The 23385-nt window shown below is 54.8% G+C and overlaps 2 protein-coding genes across 3 annotated transcripts; one reads left to right on the forward strand and one right to left on the reverse strand.

Moving 5' to 3' along the window:
* Positions 1 to 5735: 5735 nt before the first annotated feature.
* On the forward strand, positions 5736 to 8368 carry RPS16 (ribosomal protein S16). Of its 2 annotated transcripts, XM_082437841.1 has the most exons (5): positions 5736 to 5896; positions 6034 to 6135; positions 7781 to 7877; positions 7979 to 8026; positions 8165 to 8368. In XM_082437841.1, exons 1-5 carry the CDS (start codon positions 5849 to 5851, stop codon positions 8308 to 8310), a joined length of 441 nt encoding a protein of 146 aa, XP_082293967.1. In that variant the 5' UTR covers positions 5736 to 5848; the 3' UTR covers positions 8311 to 8368. The 2 variants fall into 2 exon arrangements, with proteins under 2 accessions (XP_082293967.1, XP_082293966.1); XM_082437840.1 differs by having other exon boundaries at positions 7781 to 8026.
* Positions 8369 to 9518: 1150 nt separating this feature from the next.
* Positions 9519 to 21713, reverse strand: PLEKHG2 (pleckstrin homology and RhoGEF domain containing G2). The gene is given in 19 exon segments (XM_082437829.1): positions 9519 to 12613; positions 12616 to 14223; positions 14306 to 15230; positions 15342 to 15518; positions 15704 to 15720; positions 15887 to 15925; positions 16003 to 16050; positions 16149 to 16250; positions 16342 to 16375; positions 16743 to 16829; positions 16922 to 17014; positions 17417 to 17617; positions 17798 to 17935; positions 18258 to 18408; positions 18654 to 18700; positions 18818 to 18884; positions 19788 to 19888; positions 19967 to 20238; positions 21041 to 21713. Coding segments are annotated over 19 exon segments (4437 nt in total). The 5' UTR covers positions 21144 to 21713; the 3' UTR covers positions 9519 to 12386.
* Between the last annotated feature and the right edge of the window lie 1672 nt (positions 21714 to 23385).

The raw sequence follows: 23385 nt of genomic DNA on the forward strand, positions 1-23385 counted from the left end.
CGGATTCAATTTACAGAAATTTAATATACATCTAGTTAGTTAAAAGGGAATGAGTTGCTGTTGGACTGGCAGCAGGTTCATAAGACGTGTAGTCCATGGAGTGAGTATACACCACAGGTGCATCTCTGCATAAGCATACAGTCTCCCCTCCAACCCCAAAATGAACCCAAGACAGATTGGGGAGGGGCTGCACACACAATAGAAATGTTTCCCTGGGAATTCCCTGGCCGGCCAGTGGCTAAGACTCTGCAGGGGGCGTGGGTTCCATCCTTGGTTGGGGAACTAAGATCCCACATGCCACAGGGTGAGGCCAAAAAAAAAAAAAAAAAAAAAAGTTTCCCCTTCTATAAGCTTGGTTCCTTTAAACAGCAGTTCTTTAAAATAGGAGTCCATGTAAAAATGCCTATTGACACTTCTGCAGGAAGACATTCACTCCAGGAAGGAGCAGGAACTGTCATTTTATCCCTGTGGAAAGCTCTTCTTTGGTGTATCAGTGGTTCTCAACCCTCAACCTGGCAGCACATCAGAATAGTTGAGAAGATAAGAGAGAGTGATGTATAATAGCCCCAAACTGGAAACAACCCAATGTCCATCATGAGGACAATGGATAAACAAGTTGCAGTACACACATGCAATGGAATAATAACAAGCTATTGATACACATATGAATGAATCTGAAAAACATTAGCTGAGTGAAAGAAGCCAGACACTAGGATATGTACAGTATTATTCCATTCATATGAAATTCTAGAGCAGGCGAAACTAATCTATACAAACAGAAAGCAGATTAGTGGGTGTCTAGGACTAGAGATGGAGACTGGGAAGAGGCATAAAGGAATGCTTTGGGGTGATGGAAATGTGGTGGTATATATCCATTCGTCAGAACTCATTGAAATGTACACTTAAAATGTATGTAGGGGCTTCCCTGGTGGCGCAGTGGTTAAGAATCCACCTGCCAATGCAGGGGACAAGGGTTTAAGCCCTGGTCCGGGATGATCCCACATGCCGCGGAGCAACTAAGCCCATGCGCCACAACTACTGAGCCTGCGCTCTAGAGCCCGTGAGCCACAACTACTGAGACCACGTGCCACAACTACTGAAGCCTGCATGCCTAGAGCCTGTGCTTGGCAACAAGAGAAGCCACCGCAATGAGAAGCCCGCGCACCGCAACAAAGAGTAGCCCCTGCTCACCGCAACTAGAGAAAGCCCGCGCGTAGCAACGAAGACCCAATGCAGCCAAAAATAAATAAATGAATAAATAAATTTATATTTTAAAAAATGTATGTAAATTATGCCTCACTAAAGTTGACTTTAAAAATATAGATGTTCAGCACTATCGTATATTAATGCATATATGTGGAACCTAGAAAAATGGTACAGATGAACCGGTTTGCAGGGCAGAAATAGAGACAGATGTAGAGAACAAACGTATGGACACCAAGGGGGGAAAGTGGCAGGGGGGGTGGTGGCGGGGGTGGGATGAACTGGCAGATTGGGATTGACATATATACACTAATACGTATAAAATAGATAACTAATAAGAACCTGCTGTATAAAAAAATAAATTAAATAAAATTCAAAAATTCAAAAAATATGTATATAGATGTTCAGGATTCACCAGAGACCAACTGTCAAATTCTCTGGGCTGGGACCTGGCCATCAGCATCACTTAAAAGTTTTCCAGGTGGTGACTATTTGCAGCCAGGAATGTGAGCCACAAGACTCTTCCTGTCTTCAAGGGATGAGGATGAGTTTGGAGGACAGGTGTGCAATGCTCGGTCCCTTCCTGGAAGAGGAGAGAGGAGGGAGTATCTGAAAGAGAGGGAGAACAACGGGGACAGGTGTGGGCAATTTATCCAACCCTCTGCCCCAGTAGGTCAGAGACTTCAGGCTTCAGATCTCACCTTATTTTTCACCTTCTCTCCTCTTTCCCTGGCTTCTGGGGCTCCAGGTGAGGTCCTCTGGCCTAGAAGGAGAAGGCTTGGGGTTTGGGAACTGGGGCTGGAGACCAAATCTCCTCTCCCTCTCTCCACGCAGCCTCTCCGGGAGTACCAGGGAGTCTGTATCCTCCCAGGTTCATGCTGAGGGCAGATGCTGAGCACGAGCCCCCTGTAATAACTCCAAGAGTTTGGCCAGAAAAAGATGGACAGGTCTCTGAGGGTATCCTTCACAGGGTGGACAAGGGCCCCAGCCAGTCACCCACAGCCAGAACCCCAGGGCATCCAATAGGCGCTGTAGCCGGAACACAGCAGTCTCCATGGATGGGCCCTCCTCAAACCCAATCACAGACAGCTCCAGCCAGAAGCAGCCTAGAGCCTCAGCAGGACACACCTGTGGGGACAGAATGATCTGGTGTCTCTGGGCAAGGGCTGATCCCAAGTCCTCACCCCCACAATTTCTGACTTGTGGCCTGGGACAAGCCCCTTCACCTCTCTGAGCCTCAGTTTCCTCATCTGTAAAGTGGAGCTCTGAATAATCCCTACCTTCTACCTTCACTGGAAGTGCACCTGTGTAAGTTAGAAAAAGACACTCCTTCCTTAAAGTACCTCTAAGTGCTGATTTTGTTAGAACAAGATATTTTACTGCCGTCTGCTGGAAAGTGACAAATATATCCAGGATGAGAATACTGTCCTTGCAGATGTGGGACTCTTGTGCAGTGTACACCTTCACATCCATACATGATGGCCTTGTTTACCTCATAGGGTCAGCGTGAAGAGTAATTAAGCTAATATACTGACCAGTACCTGGCACAGGGTAAGCACTATATAAGAATAGCTGTAATCATCACCATCATCCTTTGTTGTGATTATGTGCCAGTCACTGTAGTAGGTGTTGGAGACAGCAGTGAATAAAATATATTTGTTGGACGTCCCTGGTGGTGCAGTGGTTAAGAATCCGCCTGCCAATGCAGGGGACACGGGTTTGAGCCCCGGTCCGGGAAGATCCCACATGCCATGGAGCAACTAAGCCCGTGCGCCACAACTACTGAACCCAAGTGCCACAGCCACTAAAGCCTACAGGCCTAGAGCCCGTGCTCTGCATCAAGAGAAGTCACTGCAATGAGAAGCCCGTGCAGAGTAGCCCGAAGAGTAGCCCCGGCTCCCTGCAACTAGAGAAAGCCCGTGCGCAGCAATGAAGACACAACGCAGCCATATATATTTGTCAAGGCTGGGGTGGGTCAGGAGCTGGACAGCCAGAATACCAGCCCGCCTGTCTCCTGGCCTTAACATGTGCGTGTTCTGAGCCTAGTGGATTCTCCCTAAACTTCCAACTTCAGTAAGGAGCTAATGAGATACTCACCGAAAGATCATCTGCGGTGTAAAGAGTGCCATCATTTTTGCTTCCCTACAATGGCGGGGTAGGGAGTAAAATCAGATCTAGGTGGGGGAGAGACTGACCCTTCCTCAAACATGCCCCCCTCCCACTCCCTAACTAGCCTGCCTCTGTCTGCTGGCTCTTCCCTCCCTCCTTACCAGCAACTTCATGATGGCAATGAGGAAGTAGAAAGTCTCCCTTGGGTAGAAGGGTGGTCCTAGGCCTCCCAAGGGCAGCACCAGCAGGAGGATGGTCCAGAGAGGCCACATGGGCACCCTGCCCACCCCCAGACTTTCTCTGGTTCCGGCCTGGGGTCCTAGAAACAAGAGCTACAGAAAGTGGGAGCAAGTTGGAAAACTGGAATAGGTGAGGGGAATTGCCCCCTTTCCCTCCCTTCCACAGATACCCAGGAAATGTACTCCAAGAGGCTGGGGGAGATGGTGACCCTAGAGTAGGGAGGACCTAGGTCAGGGGACTCCCAGACCCCCTTCTTTCCCCCCCCACCCAAGATACCAGACTTAGCAAGGCTATGAGGATCACCGTGGAGAGACTGGAGAGTTTGCAAGCTTCCCCTGCCCCCTAAACAGGCCCATAAGGCAGTACAAAGTGTGTGAAAGTGTGTGCATTCTGTGGCCTGTCTTCTCATTGGAAAACACCAATTTATCTGTGTCTGCAGGTGCATATTTGGGAGTCTCTGCTCTGCTTTCTACTTCTATTTCTGTTGAAAGTGTCTTGGAATCTTCGTGCCTGCCTGTACCTGCCGGTCTCCTTTCTCTGAGGGTTGGCCTCTCTGCCTCTGGATCTCTGTCACTTGTATCTCCTGGCTCTATCTCTGACTGACCTGGTGTCTCTCTTCTTTTTCCTCTCCTCTGTTGGTCCCGTCTTTGCCTTCTCCTCCATGTGTGCCTGTCTCTCTCTTGTGCTGTGTATCTGTCCGTGCATCCCTCCAAGTCAGCCTCTGGGTCCTCCCTTCCTCTCTCCCCAGGCCCTGGCTCCTCTCCCTCTCTCACCCCTTAGGAGCTGGACTCTGAGCTGCAGGACCCTCCCTCCGGCCCCCGACCCGCCCACCAATCTCCACCCTGCCTCGAACCCTCCAGGAACAGGTGAGCCACCACACCCCTTTGCACCTTGGACTCCAGACCCAGTGCTGCCAGAGAAACTGAGGCAACGGTGGGCTCCCTGCAGCCCTGAGAGGAAGCTCTGGGCTAGGAAGGGAGCATCCTGAGTGGTGGGGAGCCAGGGAGTTTCCTCAGATGGGCTGGGGGGACTGGGGATAGAGCAGTGGTCCCCAACCTTTTTGACACCAGGGACCGTTTTCGTGGAAGACAATTTTTCCAAGGACCGGGGGTGGGGGTGAGGATAGTTTCAGGATGATTCAAGTGCATTACATTTATCGTGCATTTTATTTCTATTATTATTACATCAGCTCCACCTCATACCACCAGGCGTTAGATCCTGAGGGTTGGGGACCCCTGGGATAGAGAATTCTATGTGGGAGGGGCCTAGAGAGAAGGGTGATTTGGGGGGGGTCTGGAGAAAGAGGGTTCTCAGATAGAGACTCTGAAGAGTAGAATTTTGGAGGGAGGGTCTCCAAGGAGTGGGGGATTCTAGTGGGGAGGCAAATTTCAGGGGAGACAATTGCTGGGGAGAGGAGGCTCTGAAGGGAAACAAATTCTTGGGAAAGGTAGATTTTGAGGGAGGAAGCTCTGAAAGTGATGAAGATTTTGTGAAAACAGGTTCTAGGGGGACAGTTGCAGGAAAAGCGGATTGGGGGAGAAGGAGCTTCTGAAGAAGGGGGATTCTAGAGGTCGTGGGTCTGAGGAGAGAAAGATTCTGGGGAGAATTACGGCGGGGGGAGAGGGCCCTGAGTGGAGGGAGACTCAGAGAAAGAAGTCTAGGGTGAGGATTCTGAGGAGGGGAATTTGGGAGAAGACCTCTTTGAGAAGAATTCCGGCAGGAGGAGACTCTAAAAGGAAGGAAGTTCTGGTGAAAGCCAGATTCTGGGATACGGGGCTCTAAGAGGAAAAGGATTCTGGGGGGACTCTCTAAGGAGGTGGGTTCTAGGACGTAGGGGGAGTCTGAATCCTGCCAGGTTTCTCGGGAGGGAACTCTAGAAGTGAAGAAGATTGCCCATGATGAAGCAGTACCACAAATCTCCTTCGAAGACGGTGATAACTGGTTGCGTATGGGAGCGGAGGGAGGTTTTTAAAGAGCCTAAATGCAAATGAGAACTGGAGATGACCAATTAAGACCAAGGATGTGAATTACGGCTGGTCCTCACCCTTCTCTGTCGTCCCCCAACACCCTTCAAGCCCCGCCCCTTCCGCTCCCGGGTCCCGCCCCCTCCACTCTCTGGACCCACCTTCCCGCCGCCAATCCAAAGCCCCGCCCATGAGCCGTAAAGCTCCCTCCTGTCGCGAAGCTGAGCACAACGCGCCTGCGCAGGCCCTGAAAAGCAGCCAGGGTGGCCCCGCGTTTTCCTTTTCCGGTTGCGGCGCCGCGCGGTGAGGAGCTCCTGTGAACGCCCGCAGCCATGCCGTCCAAGGGTCCTCTGCAGTCGGTGCAGGTCTTCGGACGCAAGGTGAGCCGGGCTCCCGATGGTAGGGGCGAGGGGAGGCCTGGGTCGGGGAGAGGCTTGTGGGCAGGGGTCTGGGGTCGGCTTGGGAGCCGGGGCCTGGAGCTCACGTGGCTCCGTTGTTTTCCCTTCGCTTTCCACAGAAGACGGCCACAGCCGTGGCGCACTGCAAACGAGGTAACGGCCTCATCAAGGTGAACGGGCGACCCCTGGAGATGATCGAACCTCGCACGCTGCAGTACAAGGTGACGGAATTGAGGATGGTTGTTTGGGTTGAGTGGAGGGTTCTGGAGATGGAGATGTTGGAATAAGTGGGTTACTGGAGTTCGTCGATCTTGGAAGCTGAAGGGTCTGGTGTCAACAATGGGACGTTTAGAAGCTGAGTAGGGGACAGAAAAATGGAGTATTTGTCGATGAATGGAGTCGGGTGTTGGGGGTTCAGGCGATGTTATAAAAGCTTGAATTGAGAGTGAAAACGTGGATGTTGAAAATTAAGCAGGTGCTTAACTGGGTTATTTGGAAGCTCACTCAGTTGGGGACCGGATGGCATGGGGATTTCCCAAGTTTATGAGGTCTGATTTATTGCAGTAATTTAATGGGGGACATAAGGTTGTTTATATCTTAATGTTCTGACTTTTAGGGTAGTATACACTCTCCGATAACAGGAATCAATGTTTTGTTCTTCAAAACATTGTGATTAAAGTAGGGTTTGAATATTGTACACACTCAGTGAGCTTTATAAGAACAAGAATTTGAGTTTGTTGTGCTTGGCTGTGAAAGGATTTCCTTCCCTCCCTGGCTGAGTCTCAGTTTCTTTTTTTTTTTTTTCCTGAATAAAGTTTTATTGGAAGGTCTCAGTTTCTTTGGCTCAGAATGGAAAGAGATCTGAGTTTGATTTCTGCCTTTTCTAGCTGTGTGATTTGAGGCAGTAACTTACCTTTTCTGTAAAATAGGAATAATTCTTATCTTGGAGGGTTGTTGTGAGGGTAAATTGGATTGTCCTTGTGAGGTTGTTGGTGTGTGTGAGAATGCATTTGTTAAGTCTATTGCTTTTAAAGGTGAAGAATAACGTTTCCGTTGCAGGGTTAGTTAAAATTTGATAAGGTGGTGTCTGAGATTCGTTTGTATAGCAGATAATTGAGTATTGTGGCTTATTCTTAACTGTCAGTTTACTCGAAGGCTTCATGTGTGCAGCCTGTGTTGAGTGCTGGAGACAAATCAGTGACCCCGATGGCTTCAGGGCTTGCCCTCACAGAGCTCCCAATCCAGTGGGGGAGACACATTGGACCCCAATACCAGACACTGCTCCAAAGTAGTCAGAGCTGGCGTAGAGGAGCCCAGAGAAGGTTTCTGGCTCAAACCTGGGTGGAAGGGTCAGAGCAGGGTTGGGGGAGACTTGTGAGCTGAGGCCTGAAGTAGGTAAAACAAAGTAGGGTTTAGCATAGTTGTAATTTTTCTGGAAATCTGTGAGGCTCAAAGGGAGGGCACAGAGCTCAGGTGGGGAAAGCACGTGAAATAGCTCAGGAGTGGCTTTTCACTGTTTGGGGAAGCCTTGGTGGCTGCAGAGGTTTTCCTTAGTGTTGGGCTAAAGTGCCAGCATTCTAAGAATCAATCTTAAAGATAGGTAATCTGATGTCCAGAGGGAAACACAGAGGAGGGAGCCCAGCTCAAGTTTCAGGTTGCCTTCAGCAATCTCTTCTGTCTTGGAAACCTCCCTGCTCTGCTGGCTGTGCAGAGTGCCTTGAGTAACAGCCCAACCCTCTTGCACTAATACTTTGAGGCCAGTGCTGGCCGAAGCTACTTGGAGAGAGCTGTGGAGGAATGTTCAGTGAGGTGGCTTGGCTGCCCAGGTTGTGATCTAAAATCCTGTCATGCTTCTTGTTGCTCTAGCTACTGGAACCTGTTCTGCTTCTGGGCAAGGAGCGATTTGCTGGTGTGGACATCCGTGTCCGAGTGAAGGGTGGTGGTCACGTAGCTCAGATTTACGGTGAGTCCCAGGAACTGGGCACATGGGTGGAAGGTGGGTCCTACCCTTGGGTGTTCCTGAAGCTGATGTACCTTTTTTGTGTGTGTGTTTCTTTCTCACAGCAATCCGCCAGTCCATCTCCAAAGCCTTGGTGGCCTATTACCAGAAATGTGAGTGAGGGTGGGTCCTTCCAATCAGGTGGGTGGGGGCAGGTCCAGGTCTAGTTCTGGCACTCTTGCATTTAGTCACAAAGAGCAGGAGGACACTTCCTGGCGTATCTAAATCTTCACCCATACTTTAATCCCCAGACGTGGATGAGGCTTCCAAGAAGGAGATCAAAGACATCCTCATCCAGTATGACCGGACCCTGCTGGTAGCTGATCCCCGTCGCTGCGAATCCAAAAAGTTTGGAGGTCCTGGTGCCCGTGCTCGCTACCAGAAATCCTACCGATAAGCCCATCGTAAAGATCAGGGTTCACCTTTATAATAAAAATGTTATGGGATTTAAGGTTTCAAGGACTATGGTGTGGTCTTCTGTGGCGGTCTTTGTTTAAAAGGAATGCAAGAAATGCCCCAGAAGCCTTTCTAGAGGCTACCACTCGGGTAGGAGATGGGTTGGGTTGGAGAGGCTGGTGGGAGCAGACCTGGTCTCAGTTTCTGTGCACCTCCAGAGGAGTCCAGTGTGTTGGCACAGCTGAGGTGGGCGTGGTCCTAGGTCATTGGTTGTGTGGGGTATCCTTGTGAGTTTTTTTTTTTTTTTCCAATCTTTTTGCTGTTGTTTTATTTTTTTATTTATTTTTAAATATTTATTTATGTGGCTGTGCCGGGTCTTAGTTGCGGCATGTGGGATCTAGTTCCCTGACCAGGGATCAAACCCAGGCCCCTTGCATTAGGAATGTGGAGTCTTAGCCACTGCGCCACCAGGGAAGTCTCTTTGCTGTTGTTTTAATGACATGTCAGAGAAGAGCAGGGGAAATGTGTAAGATCAATAATCTTTACTACAAAGTAAGGAGAAACTGTCTGGATGGAGTCTTTAAGTCAGCAACTAAGAGCCATCCGTGTCTGTGTTGGGAAAGGAATTTTTCTTAATGCCAACCTGTAGTGTAGATAGGATTGAGATTGGGGCAGGGGGCTGTAAGCACCCCGTTGTGGATGGGTGATTTCCCCCTGACTGGCCACATCCTTCAGGATGTCAACAGTAACTCCTGAGAAAGCCTGCCACACCCCCATGGCCTCCTTAAAGCAGGTCCCCGTTGCGCTCAGTGTGGTGACTGTCCTTATGGGCCTGGGAACATACAGGTCTGAGGACTTGTTCATCTGTTGTGTCTGCCATGGGATGATAATAGCTGACATAGGCGGGCTCTCAGTTGCTACCACTGGGCTGCAGAGATGATAGCGCATTTCCATCATGGAAGAAAGTTCTGTGGGATGGCCCTGGTATATGTATAGGGAAGTGTTTGTGAATTAAGTTGCCTTCAGTTTCTTTCCCTATTTTTAAAGGAAGCTAGTGAACATCACTGGGGTGGGAAGGGCATCTGTGCTTCCATACCAGCCTTTGCAGCCAACCTGGATACGTAAGCGATCTGCCCCCAAGTGGGCTTCCTCACTACACCCCCTGCTGAGAGTACTGGCAAGAACATCATTACACACTTAATCAAGGAGTAGTTTCACAAATTTTCTTTATAAAAGGACCTTGGGATTTACTCACTAGTTGCCCTTTTTGTATGTCTGCCCTACCAAAACCGTAGCCATGTGTGGCCGCCAAGCTGGGCTGCACCCATGAGAACACTGTCACTGACAGGAAAATTCTGTGGGACAGCACTGGTGTACAGAGAAAACATACAAATAAAGTGCTTCTTACAGATGGAGAGTGGGGTTGATTGAGCTCCAGCTGGTTGCCAGGCTAAGTGTTTACAACATCCCTGTGAGGTTGGTGACAGGCAGGTGTCTTCGTGTTAGCTGGTGAGAAAGTTAGCCTAGTGGCTAAACAACTACCTCACCAAGTTTTGCATTGGAGCTGGAGTTAACTCGGGTTAACTGGGTTTGGCTGGCATTAACCTAAACATCCCAAGGAGGGCAGCAGTGTCCCAAAGAAGGCAGTGGACAGCTGCCCTTTCCCTTTTCAAGCCTGTCTTAATTGCAGCTCTAAAGACAGTTTACAAAAGGCAGGCTGTAGTAGACCAGCAAGAAAGGTATTCCTGAGGAGGCGTTGGAGCTGGGGTCATGAAGCAGAGGTAGGAGTTGGGCAGGCAGGAGGAATGGAATTCTGGGACAGGGAGTAGGAGGGGCCGAGGCAGGCCTAGTGCCCAGGGTTTTCCCACGGGGTCCAGAGACCCCCTTACTGAGACTCCTAGCCCCTCGCAGAGGCACAGCTGGGACGCGTCTGCAGCGGCCGAGGGGGCTTGCCTCTCCGTCCTCACTGCAAGCCTTGGAGTAGACAGCCTTCTTCCTCCCTGCTGCCTCCTCAAATACCGGGAATTCCGGCACCGCTGGGAGCCCAGGCCAGGCTGGGAACTTTCTTTCAGCTGGGAATGTGCAGCCGGGGGCGGAAGAGGGGAGGGCCAGCCTCAGTCCTGACCTTTGTTGGGAGGCTGCAATGGAGCAGGTCCAGGCCAAGAAGCCTGACTCGGCCTAGGCCCTGGTGTGTGGCATGGTAACCACGCAGTAACTGAATAGAAGCCAGCAGCTAACACTTACTGAGCCAGGACTTACTCAGTTTCCCCAGCTAATGACCAATTACCTAGGGCCTTTGGAGCACCAGGCCGCAAGCCCCTTGTGGGCAAGGAATTGTTCGCTGTTGTGCCCCCAGTGACAAGAATAGCGCCTGACACACTCAAGTAAAAGTGCCGACGGGCTTGGCAGCGTGGATGAGTCCCAGCTCTGCTCCTTCCCACTTGTTTGACTGGGCAAGTCCCTTATCCTCTCTGTGCCTCAGTTTCCTCATCTCTAAAGTGGGGCGTAAAAATCATCCTCACTTGCCTTTTAGGGATGTTGTGAGGACTCAAAGTGAAGGATTTCAAATAAAGTGATTAATGCCTGTGGTATGCAGTTAGTACTCAATACTAGCATTTGTTGTTGTTGTTGTTAATTGATTGTTAAAACCAGATTCTTAGGCTCCTGCCTTGGAGGTTCTCATTCCATGGGTTGGGACTAGATCCTGGGGCATCTGATTTGAACAGTGCCTCGGTGAGTCAGGCTTAAACACATTTGGGAAGTAAGGATACGCTCACTGAAACTTTACGATGATCCTGCGAGGCAGATACTGCTGTCCTCATTGTACAGATGAGGAAACCCAGGCTCGGAGGGAAGTTAACACACCAAGTACTAGAAAAGCTGGGACTTCAACTCAGCCATGATGCTGTGGTGTCTCAGAGAATCCCAGGGAAGACTAAATAGATGATGCTCTAAAGCACAAGAACTTAAGTGTTCAATAAAAGCAGCGAATGTTACCAAAGAAACTGCTTAAACTGTGCTTCCCACTGGGCACACCACTGCTGGGAGGGGGACAGAACGATCTTAATATAAAAGCCTTTGTCCCTAAGACCTGAATTACTTTGGGGTGTGGGGGCATATTGAGGCACTGCAGAGGTCCCCAACTAGAGAGACGGGGTAGAGAGATCTGATACAAGAATTCGATGGGTGGGTACAAGAACTGGAATACTTAGGAGGGTGGAGAGTGGTTGCTAAGAGAAATAAGGCAGATGTGGGACACTTCTGCCAGAACCCCAAACCTGATCCATTTTGGCGTTAGCAGGGAACTGTCTCTGAAATTTTGTAGTACCAAGACCCAGAAGAATCCAATTAAGGAGGGATGGATGGAAAGAGATTAAAATGGTTGGATGGATGGTGGTAGAGATGGTTAAATGGACGGTTGGCTTGATGGATTAGGAGATGGTTGAGTGATCAGATGTATGAATGAATGGACATAGGTGGGAATATGGAGGGACAAATGGATGAATGGAGAGAGTTGGTTGGAGAAGATGGACATGTGGAATAGATGAGTGGATTGACGGAGGAACGGGTGCTAGATGGGGGGTGGGGTAGGATGATGGATGAATAGGGTAGAGAAAGTTGAATAAAGCAAGACATATGGGTGGGAATGATGGATTGGAAGACAGATGGACAGAGGGAGATGACGGAGAGAGAGCTGGGTGGATAGAACTGGCTAAGTAGATGAGAGGAATAGATGATGGTGGGACACATCAACTGGATAAACTGCTAAGGGAATGAATTTTGAGGGATCTGCTTGGGAAAAAGCTTCTTAACTTGGCCTTCCTGGATAGGCATCAAGCAGTTCATAAGCCCTCTAAAATCATACACCAAACTGTAATGGGTCCAGTCTTCAGTAATTCTCAAAGGAGTTTGAGATTCCCCAAATTTTCAGAACGACTAATTCGTGCTGTATCAGACCTTCCCATTCATTGTTGTCTTCTGTCATCCCCCATGGCCCCCAGAATGGGAAAAGATACATAATTTCATAATATTAATTAACAAAATATTAATGACATCCCCTTCCCCATCCCTGTTGGGTTAATCCAGGTTAAGTAATAAGGACCATTCGCCGAAGACTCCAGGTGTTGGAAAGCTGTGGCAATTTTTAGACCTGTGTTCAGCGTCTGGACTTCTGGGTGAATTCTGAGGGTCTGTGGCATCTGGTTGAAGTCTCTGCTTTTCAAGAAGCCCGACATCCTGGCTCACATGTGGAAAGGGGCATCGGGAGCCCCCTGGGCTCTGCGAAGGCCCACCGATTCCTGGGGGGTTGCCAAGAGAGCAGGGTGGTTCAACCTGACCTGGGCCTTGGCCGGCTGTAGCCGCCCGCCACCCCCGACATGGATGTTGACCGTGGTGGCATAGCTGAGCCTCCTGGCTGGGGGCGCTGGGGGTTGAGGCTGGGGTGGCGGTGAAGGTGCCCGTGACGTGGGGGCAGAGGAGGACCAAGGGCCCCGGGCGGCTAGGGGAGCCTCTCCTCCAGGCCCTTGCCGCCGCGCCAGGCTCTGGCTGATGTATGAGGCTGCCAGGTATCTTGAGAGGGCAGCTGCGTTGGAGCCCAGGAGCTGCCGGGTTGTGAGTGGGGGACTGTGGGGTGGGCTCAAGTCTGAAGACTCTGACCTGGCAACATGAGAGACCGCGTGGCCTCCTTGTTTAGACAAAACCACCGTGGTCTGGACTCGGGTGGGTAACAGGCCCTGAATGTCCCGAGGGCCTCCTCGCTCAGGCAAAGGTGGGGCAGCTGGAACATGGTCGTTGGTGAGGCTCTTCTGCTCCAACAAAGGTGTCAGTTTGTGAACCTGGAGGTCTGTGAGGCTTTGCTCCTCAAGCAGAGGCGCGGCAGCTGGAACATGGTCGTTGGTGAGGCTCTTCTGCTCCAACAAAGGTGTCAGTTTGTGAACCTGGAGGTCTGTGAGGCTTTGCTCCTCAAGCAGAGGCGCAGCAGCTGGACCCTGGATGTCTGGGAGGCCTCCCTGCTGGGGCAAAGGTGGGAGGGCTTGGACCTGGGTGTCCGTGAGGCCTTGTGGCTGCGGGAAAGGTGTGGCAGCTGGAACCTGAAAGTGTGGGAGGTCCTGGGGCAAGGACGGCAGAGTGTTGGCTGGGGTCTGATGGTCTAGGTGGCCTCCGTGTGCAGGCAAAGGTGAGGTACCCGGAACCTGAATGTCGGGGAGGTCATGTTGCAAGGGCAGTGGGGTGTCAGCTGGGATCTGAGGGTCTAGGCTGCTTCTGTGTATAAGCAAAGGATCGACGGCTTGGCCACAGGCAGTGGCTGGGAACTGAACGTCCCTAGAATCTCCTTGCTTAGTTAACGGGGTGTTGGTTGGGCTCTGGCTGTCCAGGTGGCCTTCTCGCTTGGACGTAGGAGTGGCGGCTAAAACCATGGTATCAGAGCAACTTCCCTGCTTAGGCAAAGCTGGGGTGATTGGAATTTGGATGTCCACGTGGCATCCTTGCTCAGGAAAAGAGGTGGTAGATGGAACTGGTATATCCACATGGCCTCTATGCTCGGGCAAAGGAGTGGCAGCTGGAACTTGGATTTCCGGGTGGCCTTCTTGATCCGGCAAAGTTGTAATAGCTGGCAGCTGGCTGTTGGGGGGGCCTTCCTGCTTGGGCAAAGGTGTGGTGTTTGGAATCCGGATATTCCAGAGGCCTCCTTGCTCAGGCAGAGGGGTAGCAGCTGGAACCTGGATGCCCAGATGGTCTTGCTCAGGCAAACTTGAAACATTTAGACCCTGGCCGTCCAGGCAGCCTCCCTGCTTAGTCACAGCTGTGGCAGCTTGAACCCGGGCAGCAGGGCTTAGTGGGACAGATTCCTGGGCACAGGTCAGCGGGAAGGCCAGCTCACATACGAGCACGTGTCCAAAGGCAGGCAGGGGCCCTGTATGCAAAGAAAGGTGGATCGAGTTAGGACGGATGCCCTCACATGGGCTGTGTCTGCCAACCACATACCTGGACCTCACCTGGCTCAGCCTGCTCACGGGGCAGGCAGGGCAACAGCTGCGGCTGGGCCAGAGCCCGTGGCCGGCGGCGGGGGGCATTGGCTGATGCCCGGGTCTCAGCCCGTTGCATCTGCTGGATCCGCTCGCTGTAAAGCCGGGCCAACTCTCGCACTCGGGACGCTGACCTCTCCGAAGTTGGGGCTCCTGCCTTCCCGCTTCTGCTGCCTCCACTTAGATCTGAATCTTCCAGGATCACCAGTGGCTCTGGGAAACCTGGCCGGGCCAGCTGCCCCTGCTCCAGTGCCCGCCAGGCGCTCCGGATTTCTGAGCAAGAGCGGAACTCCAGCTCATCCGGAAATCCCTGATCTTGGGTGACATCCCGGGGCTGGAAATCTGGGTATGATACTCCTTCGTCCTCCTCTTGCCCTGTCCTGCTTTCTGAGGAGGGCTCTCCCAGTTTTCCAGAACTGCTTCCAGGGAAGAGTTCTCTCCTGGTGGCTAGAGCCTCATCCGGCTCCTGCAGAGGTCCCTGGAGCCAGGAGTCACAGGGGAGGGTGGGAGCGTTGGAAAGACTAGGAATGTCGGGGACACTGGGTATGGCTGGAAGGCAGGGCATTTCAAACACACTGGAAACGTCAGAGAGACTGGGAAGGCGGGGCATTTGGGGAATTTCAGAAAGGCTGGGAATTTCAGGGAGGTTGGGTACATCAGGATTTTTGGAAAGGCTGGGAATGTCAGGCATTTCAGCCGCACTGGAACTTTCGAGCCCCTCTAGGACGTGGAGTGGGGAAGGGCCCCGTTCATCCACATCCAGCTCTTCTTCCTCCTCCTCTTCTGAAGAGTCCCGGCTGGGCAGGGCTTGGAATGCGAGGGTGTCACTGTCGCCTGGCACCTGGGAGTCTCCGGGGAACTTGGCAGTGTCATGGGGGGGTGGCTGTAGTGGGCACTGAGGAAGAAGCCAAAGGTATCAGGGTGGGTTGGCCCCCCTGACCCCCAGGCTGTGCCTGCCCAGGCCCAGAGTCCCAGGGACACCACTGTGAGGGGATGCCCGGCTCACCCCTGGATCCCGGAGGCCTCTTTGGTTCAGCAGCTCCAAGATTTCTTCAGTGATTGAGGTCCCAGAGGGGTCCAGCGTGGGGGGCCCAGTGTCCTCCAGGTCCTCAGGGGGTTCAGAAGCTGGAACTGGTGGCAGAGGCTCTAAGGGCGGGTAGAGCTCCCCCTCACTGCCAGTGTGCTGTGAGGAAGGAAAGGAAGGAGGGCAGGAATCCAGGGCCCCGTCCCCCTCCTCCCTCAGACAGAGGAATCCAGTCCGCAGCCCCCTTCTTCTTCAGACCCAGGACTTTGGAACTCAAGCTCCCTCCTCCCTCAGACCCACGAGTCCAGGACCCGAAACAAACCCTGTCCCAGGATATTTCTCACCTTGAGTCTAGGCTTAGCTGGGGATGAGGAGATGAGAAAGAGAAAAGAGTGAGATGTAAGAACGAGTGTTATTCCTTGTCATTGAGGAGCTGCCCCTATCACCCCTCCCTCACGAACTCCGGGCGTCCCCGGGAACAGACAGACAGACAGGGACGGACCAGGCTGGGCTGCGTGGTCACTCACCGTTCTGTGGAAACATGACGTAAGGGTCCTTCAGGGGCTCTGGAGGGAGGACACAGTGATGTCAGGGGCCAGGTCCCACCTGATGCCTAGTTCGCTTTTAGGTGAAGGGTACTCACCAGACTGTCTGCGGCCACGGCGGGTAGTGGCGGGTCCTGGAGATGGAGCTGTGGGAGAGGCGGATCAGAACCTTGTTAGGAGCCCAGCTCCAGGCTTCCGGGGGAGGAGTGGAGGGCGGGGGAACTCAGGGTTCCATCTCTTTTACCTGTGTTCCTTCGTCCAGGGGTGAAACTTCTAGCATCTCGAGGTCGCGGAGACCCAAGTGGAGGTGTCAGGGGCTCTGGGATAGACTTACTTTTAGGAGCACCTGCAGGGAGAGATTTGGGGCTAATACTTTACTTTTTCTTAGAAGTGATTCCTCTACTGCCACATCCTCCCAACCCAGGGCCCCAACTCACAGTGCAGGCTGTTTTCAAGGAGAACTTGTTTTGCCTGAAAGAGACAAGGATGAGGGATGGGGGGCTGGCCCCTGAGCAACCCAGTCAGGGTCCTATTAAAGGGTGCTGCTACATGCCAGGTGCCTCACGTGACTGGTAACGACTAATCCTCACCGCAGCCCTGAGGCTGGTGCTATCATTCCTCCAGGTGAGGAAACTGAAGCCAGAGAGGTTAAATTACTTGCCTAAAGTCACAAAGCAGGGATGTGATGGAGCTGGGATTGAAACCGAGGCAACGTGACACTGCAATTTAACTATCATGTCCTAAGACGGCCCCCCCTGCACTCAGGGTTTTTCGGTATTACTGGGGGAGGGGAGTCTCCAGCACCCTGAGGACCCCCCCGCGGTGGCAGGAGCTGTACCTTGGCAGGGATGGAGGCGGGGTGGTTCTCAAAGAAAAGGCGCTGGAGACAGTGAATCCACAGCCTCTTCTCTTCTTGGTTCTTGGCCTGGGGGCGGGGTGGGGGTGGAATGGGGAGCCAGGGGTGAGGTCTAGGGACTGGGGGGGATCCCTGCCCGCCCAGCCCCACCCTCTGCTCACCTGGAGCAGGTGCCTGTGCTTGGGAATGGTCAGATCCGACACCTTGAACCCTAGAGGGTCTCGAGGGCTCTCGCTCACACTCAGGTTGCAGCACTGGATGAGGGGCAGAGAGGGGAGGCAAGTTCAGAGGCCTCAGACTCATCCATGTGCCCCTCGTGTGTATCTGGGTCCCTACCCCATATAAAGATGTCCCCTTTCCCCCCGTCGACCCTCCCCACCAGGCTGGGCTCAGCTCTCCCTCACCACCAGCCCTCCCCCCCTCATCTGGATCAAGAAGATCCTCGCCCTCCAGGCCCGCACCACCCGTGCATCCCACTGGCCTCACCCCTCCTTATTAAACCCTGCCCCCCTCCTCGGACTCAAGAAAACGTGGCCCTCTTAAGCTGGGTTGTCCCTCCTTGCGGATCCTGCCCCCAGCCTTTAGGTCTACAGGTATGCGTGTACAGAACATAACTGGCAGGTAACATTCTGGCCCTGCCCCATCCCTGAACTCACGAAGATGTGGCCCTTGTATGTGTATTCTGGTCCCCGGCGCTTGGCCACGAGCAGCATCCGTGAGAACAGAAAGAGCAGCCGTTCACCCCCTCGAAGTCGGGGGCCGCCCCCTCCACCACCTCGGAATGCACCCTCCAGCACCAGCTCGCCAAAAGCACTGAGCTCCGGACCGGTCCAGCCACCCAGCCGCCGCTGCACCTCCTGCCGGGACCACGCCGGGTGCAGCGGGCACAGGAACACACCGGTGGGCGGTGCACGCACACCAACACAGGGGGGTTAGCAACCAGACTGTGCTGTCCCAGCCCGCCCTCCAAGGCACTGACCGACCCCCCGCAAAGGCCCTCAAGCCCACTCCCCCCCATGCCCTCTCCCAGGGGTCACCTGGAGGCGCGCAGCGTGCTCCTGCTTGCGTTTCATGTCATTGATGTACCAGGCGACCGCTGTCATGGACACGATAGCCTCCTCCACCATCTCACGGCCCGCGGCGTCTGGGCCCTCCACCCAGTGCTTGCCTAGCTCCTGGACGGCAGCCACCAGGCACCCAGGGAGTGGAAGAGGAACAGAGGAAGAAAGAATGACAAGGATAAGAGAGAGAGAGAAATAAAGGCAGGGGCAGAGACGGAGAGAGACAAACAGGCAAAGACACGAAGTGAAATCAGCTGGCGCCAGCCCCCACTGCCAGCAAGACCCTGCCCCAAGCACCGGCCCAGTTTCTAGGGACCGGATGCCTCCCCAGGCCTTGCCCAACTCATCCAGGGTCCACTCTCCAGATGCTCCACCAGGTGGCCAATGGACAGGACCTTGCCCCTCCCCAAGCAGCCCCCCAGGGGCCACAGCTGACCTGCAGCAGCAGATGGTACTTGAGGATGCGCTGAACAGGCTTCAGCAGGAAGCTCTGCAGGGGCAGTGAGTGGTGGAGCTGGGTCTGGCGCTCCTGCAGCCACAGGGCTGCTGGCGGAGACACTGACAGCTCCCGGAGCAGGGCCAGGGAGCTGGGGGCACAGCACAGGTCAGGGGGACTTGCAGCTACGGTGGGCAAGGCTGGGAGGGGTCAGGGAGTGGCCAGGGTTTTGGAACCCTCAGGGGCCCGCCAGGGTCGGGGTGGGTTAGGGAGAGGGTGGACGCCGTCACGGTATGGCAGGGCTTGGAGCTGGATGGGTCGGGGTGGAGGGAGCTTGGCTGGCACATCAGCTCGTGGGCACAGCCTGGGGCCCAGCAGGGGCTCCTCGGCCCTCACCTCGGGTAGTTCATGCAGTACAACGTGTAGATGTCAAAATCCTCGCTCTGTGGGCAGCAAGGGAGTCAGGGAGACCTCAGTTCCCGACTCCCCAAGACCCACCCCACGCCAGGCCCAGGCCTGCTCCCCCCTTACCCAGGCCCCAGCCCAGGCCCTCGCCTCACCCTCTGCACGAAGCACTCGGCGATGCCCCCGGCACTGCTGCTGCCCTCCAAGTCCTCCAGGAGCTCGCTGTGGAGTGGAGAGGAAGGGTGAGGGGCGGCCCTGCCCCTCCCAGCCCCCAATGGGAGGACTCCAGGAGACTGGGGCCTTGGTGGCTGCCAGGATCTCTCAAGGGATGTCATGTCCATACGAAGGGTCCTCTGATCGTGACATGGGAGACTGCAACCTGCTCAGACTTTGTCCTTGATCAGCATTACGTTCCTCGGCCTGAGATCTTGTCACAGCTGGCATGAGCCTGGGGGGTCTCATGGCACAACCCAGGGAGAGGAGTGTCAGGACGCTCAGAGCTGTGATGATCTTAAGATCCCACTGTGACCCCGAGATCTTGTCGTGACTCACAAACCTCCTGCAGTAACTTTAAGTGTAATTAGGGAATTCCCTGGTGGTCCAGTGGTTAGGACTCCACGCTTTCGCTGCTGGGTCCGGGTTCAATCCCTGGTTGGGGAACTAAGATCCCGCAAGCCAAGCAGTGTGGCCAAAAAAAAAAAAAAAAAAAAAAAAGACACTCGGTGTCATGCTCCTTGGAGCGAGTGACCAACCATTCCGGTTTGTCTGGGACTGAGGGGTTTCCCAGGATGAGCTGGTCACACAAATGCTCACACTGTCCTGATCCTCAGGCCCCACACAAGCCGTGGACTCATCGCGATCCCAGACCTGACATAGCGATAGCCCCATCTCGCTGCCTGGACCCATCCCGATATTTGGACCTCGTCTGGGCCCTCAGGCTCCCATCCGCCTCACTCCTCCACCACTCTGGATCCTCACTCCCCATCATGATCCCTGCCCAATGTCATGACGCCCCATGTTCCAGCCTGGACAGGGCACTGTGGGGTGCCAAGGTTGGGGCTGGAACACAGCCTGCCTCCCCGACCCCCCGAGCCAGCGCTGCTGCCCATCCCACCCGTCCCTGACCTGCTGAACTCGTAGATGTCCTCAATGTTGGCAAACAGCGTGCCCACCTGCTCCGCGCTCAGCCCCAGGACCCCGCCGTCCAGCAGAGGGCCCAGGTAGTCCTGCGGGGATGACTGGGGTTACAGGGGTGGAGGGGCTGGCCTGGGTCCCCACTGCACTTGGGTGCCCACCCGCCTCACCTCCACGATGCTGCGGAGGTCCCGGACATAGGCCCGCTCCGTCTCCACGATCTCACGGGCCACACGCTCCAGCCTCGAGGGTTTCGCCGAAACCGGGGTCCCCACGGGCGACAGATGCAGGCGGATGGGGGGCCCTGGAAGGGGCTCTGGCCTGGAGGCCAAGCAGGCTGGTGTGGGCCCCGGAGCCGGGTCCCCCTCTGAGCCCACTGTGCTCAGGGATGTGGAGCTCCCAGAACCTCGGGGGGAGGCCATGGCGGGGGTTGCAGGGGCTGCTGGGGGTGTGGAAGAGGCGATCAGGGGGTCTCCCCAACTGAGTAAGTGCGCTTAGCCCCCACGCTCACCCACCCCTGCTCGACAGCTCTCCCATGGGCTCCCTTCTCCCCTCACTGTGCCCTGTCCTCTCCCATCAGGCTCCTCTCTGGACTGCTGGCCTCCATTCCTTGAATCCACCTCCATGTGTCATCCTGGGAGAACTTTATTAATTGGCCTGACTCTGTCACTCCCATGAGTATAACCCCATTCCTGCCCTCAGGGTAAAGTCCAAATTCCTCAGATCCACAGGGCCCTGTGCAAGGTGGCCATTAGAGACCTTTCCAGTCTGCTCTCTTCCCGAGACACACCACTTCTCACCCTCTGGACTCCAGTCACACTCAGCTTCTTTCAGTTACTCAAATAAGAAGCCTCTTCTCACCTCTGTGCCCCTGCACATACTGTTCCCTCCGTGCAGAACACTCTTCCTTGCCTCTCTCAACTCATTCCTCCTCATCTTTCAGTTCTCAGTTTAGATGTCCCCTCCTCCAGGAAGCCTCCCTGGACCTCCCAGATTAAGTTCCCACAGCCCCCCGGGCTTTCCTCTTCCCAGCCCTGACCACTCTATGCCGGACTTCCCCTCTGGACTATCACGGTATGGGGATGGGTCCATCTCCCGGACCAGACCTGGAGCTCTGTGCATGCAGGGCTGGGGCTGTCTTGGTCAGCCTGTGTTGCCAGCACTGGGTCAGCCCCAGAGCGTTGCAGTGTCTTTCATGAACGAATGAATGCCCAGCAGGCTCCACCCCTCCCTCACAGGCTCACCTGTCCGAGTCTCACACACAGCCGCACAGTCACACACTTCACCTCTGCGGCCGAGGCTAGGGCTGGGTTTGGACAGGCCCAGTCCACGGGCTCCTTCGGGCATGGCTGAGTGGCTCAGCGGCTTCTGCAGAAAGACCCCCTTCCTGGATATCAGGACCCCATAGGCCTCCCTGCCCCCCACGCTCAGAGGCTGGGGGCTGAGAATTAACAGTGCGGTCTAAATCCTGGGAGGGGGCCCTGGGAGTAACTACCGGGGAAGACAGAGGCAAAGTGATAGAAAGAGGGGAGCAAAGAGAGAGAACACTGAGAAAAAGATGTTAAGGGTGAGACAAAAGAGTAAAGCGAGCGAAAGAGTCGTCCAAGCTGTGAGTCTGGTGTGTCTGGGGCCGGAGGCTCAGGGATCCTGGGAACGTTTGGGCTCTGGCTGGAGCCGAGGGCGAGGGGCAGGGCTGGGAAAAAGCCGTGGGCGGGAGGCCGCGGGGTCCCAGGGGAGGGAGGAGGAGGCTGGGGGACCGGATGCCAGGGTCCTGCAGACGGCTCCCTCCCCCGCGGAGGGCTGCGAGTTGCGGCGCTGGCCCTGAGTTCTCAACCCCCTCCAGCCAGTCCCTCCGTGATCCGCTCACTGTTCCCACCGCCGCAGCTCCCCTGCAGCGCCTCCCCACACCCCTCTAGCCCCCAACTCCTGCCAGCTCCTCCGCTCGCCCCCCGCCGGCACGCCCCCTCATTGTTCAGCGGCAGCGGCGCCGCCCCCTCCCCCAACCCGTCGGGGCCCCTCGCCTCTCCCCTCACCTCCCGGGGAGTCTCCAGCCCCGAACCGAGGCAGCCCAGTTCCTATTCGACCCTAGCACGGTCCCCGGGGAGGCGCAGAGCCGGGACTCCTGCGTCTCTGCAAGTCAGGGGTTTGAACTTCGGGCTCTCAGGATCCGGGAACCAGAATCCGGGGTCTCTCGGAGAATGGGGTGCAGTGGTCCAAATTTCTTTGGTCCTCCAAATGGAAGATGCTGGGGGCCTCGACTCTTGAGTCTCAGATGGGGGTGCTGGGAACCCAAATTCCTGAGTCTTCTAGATGGGGCCGTGGGGTGGGGGGCCCGGATTCCTGAGTTCCCCTAACTCTAAGAGCAGGGATAAACCACCTCCAGGAGGGAGCGCAGGGAGCCCCAAATTCCAGGGTCCTCTTGAAGTAGCGGGCGCTTCAGCCCCAAACGGGCTGGATGGGGCGCTAGGAGTCCGTATCCCAAGTTCCTCAAACCCCGGGAGTCTTGGTCTCAGCTTTCTGGGAAACTCTGGAGGGAATCTCCGGTCTGGGATCCTAAATTCTTGGAAACCGGGTGCAGGAAGCTCGGCCTCCAGGGTCGCGCGGCGCTGATGTCCCGGACTCCTAGCTCCTCCAGGAGGGGGCGCTGGGCACCTGGATATCTGGGGTCCTCTAGCCTGGACGCTGGGGCCTGGGCTTCGGGATCCCTCAGGACGCGGTGCAGTTTCGGGAGGCTGGAGTCTGCGACTGTGGACCCCTCAGGTTCCGGGATGGGTGGCGCCGGCTCTAGCGGCGGCGGCGCCACATACATCTGTGGCTGGAGAGCCCGGTCCCAGCAGAGGGGCGGGGGGGCGGTCGCCTGGGGCTTCCCCTCCCCCCAGCCGCCCGGGCTCATATCCTGTTCCCGCCCGCGGGGGGGAGGGGCCGCCTTCCGGCCGGCCAGCCAGCGAAGGGTTAAGACCCCTCCTCGCTGGTTTCTGAATATTCATGAGAAGGCGAGTCCCAGGCAGGCTACACCCCCACATTCCAAAAGCCTCGCGGACTTTTCCCTTTTACAGCAAGAGCCTTCCAGGCGTGAGAATCCGGAACTGGTAACGCACTTTCTCCGATTGGCCAATCCAAAAATTCCTATTTGTATATGCAAAGACGAGGCGGAGCAATCCATCGAGGTCACGTGGCCCGGAATGACTGAAAGATCCCGCGGCGCAAGGGTGCGGCCGGAGCTCCAGTGGCGCAATCGGTTAGCGCGCGGTACTTATATAACAGTGCGAGCGGGGCGATGCCGAGGTTGTGAGTTCGATCCTCACCTGGAGCACTTTTAGTTTTCTCTTACCGGTTTTTATAAATTTATGCATCTTATTAATCAACCCGAACAGCTACATCAGTTAAAAGAATAAACGTTTCGGTCTCCTGAATTTTTAAGCTGGGAGGAATCCTGGGACTCTGGTGACGATCTGTTAGGGAGTGTTTTCTGTTGTGGGGGGTGCCGTTTTCCTCTTGGTCACCAGGGGGTGGTATTGCCTCTTAGATGCCTGGGAATTTGAGTCTGCAAATCAGTTTAAGACTTTTGTAGGAGATGTGTCAGGCTGTG

This window comes from Balaenoptera physalus (assembly GCF_965194825.1).
Source record: "Balaenoptera physalus genome assembly, chromosome: 19".
NCBI classification, from domain to species: domain Eukaryota; kingdom Metazoa; phylum Chordata; class Mammalia; order Artiodactyla; family Balaenopteridae; genus Balaenoptera; species Balaenoptera physalus.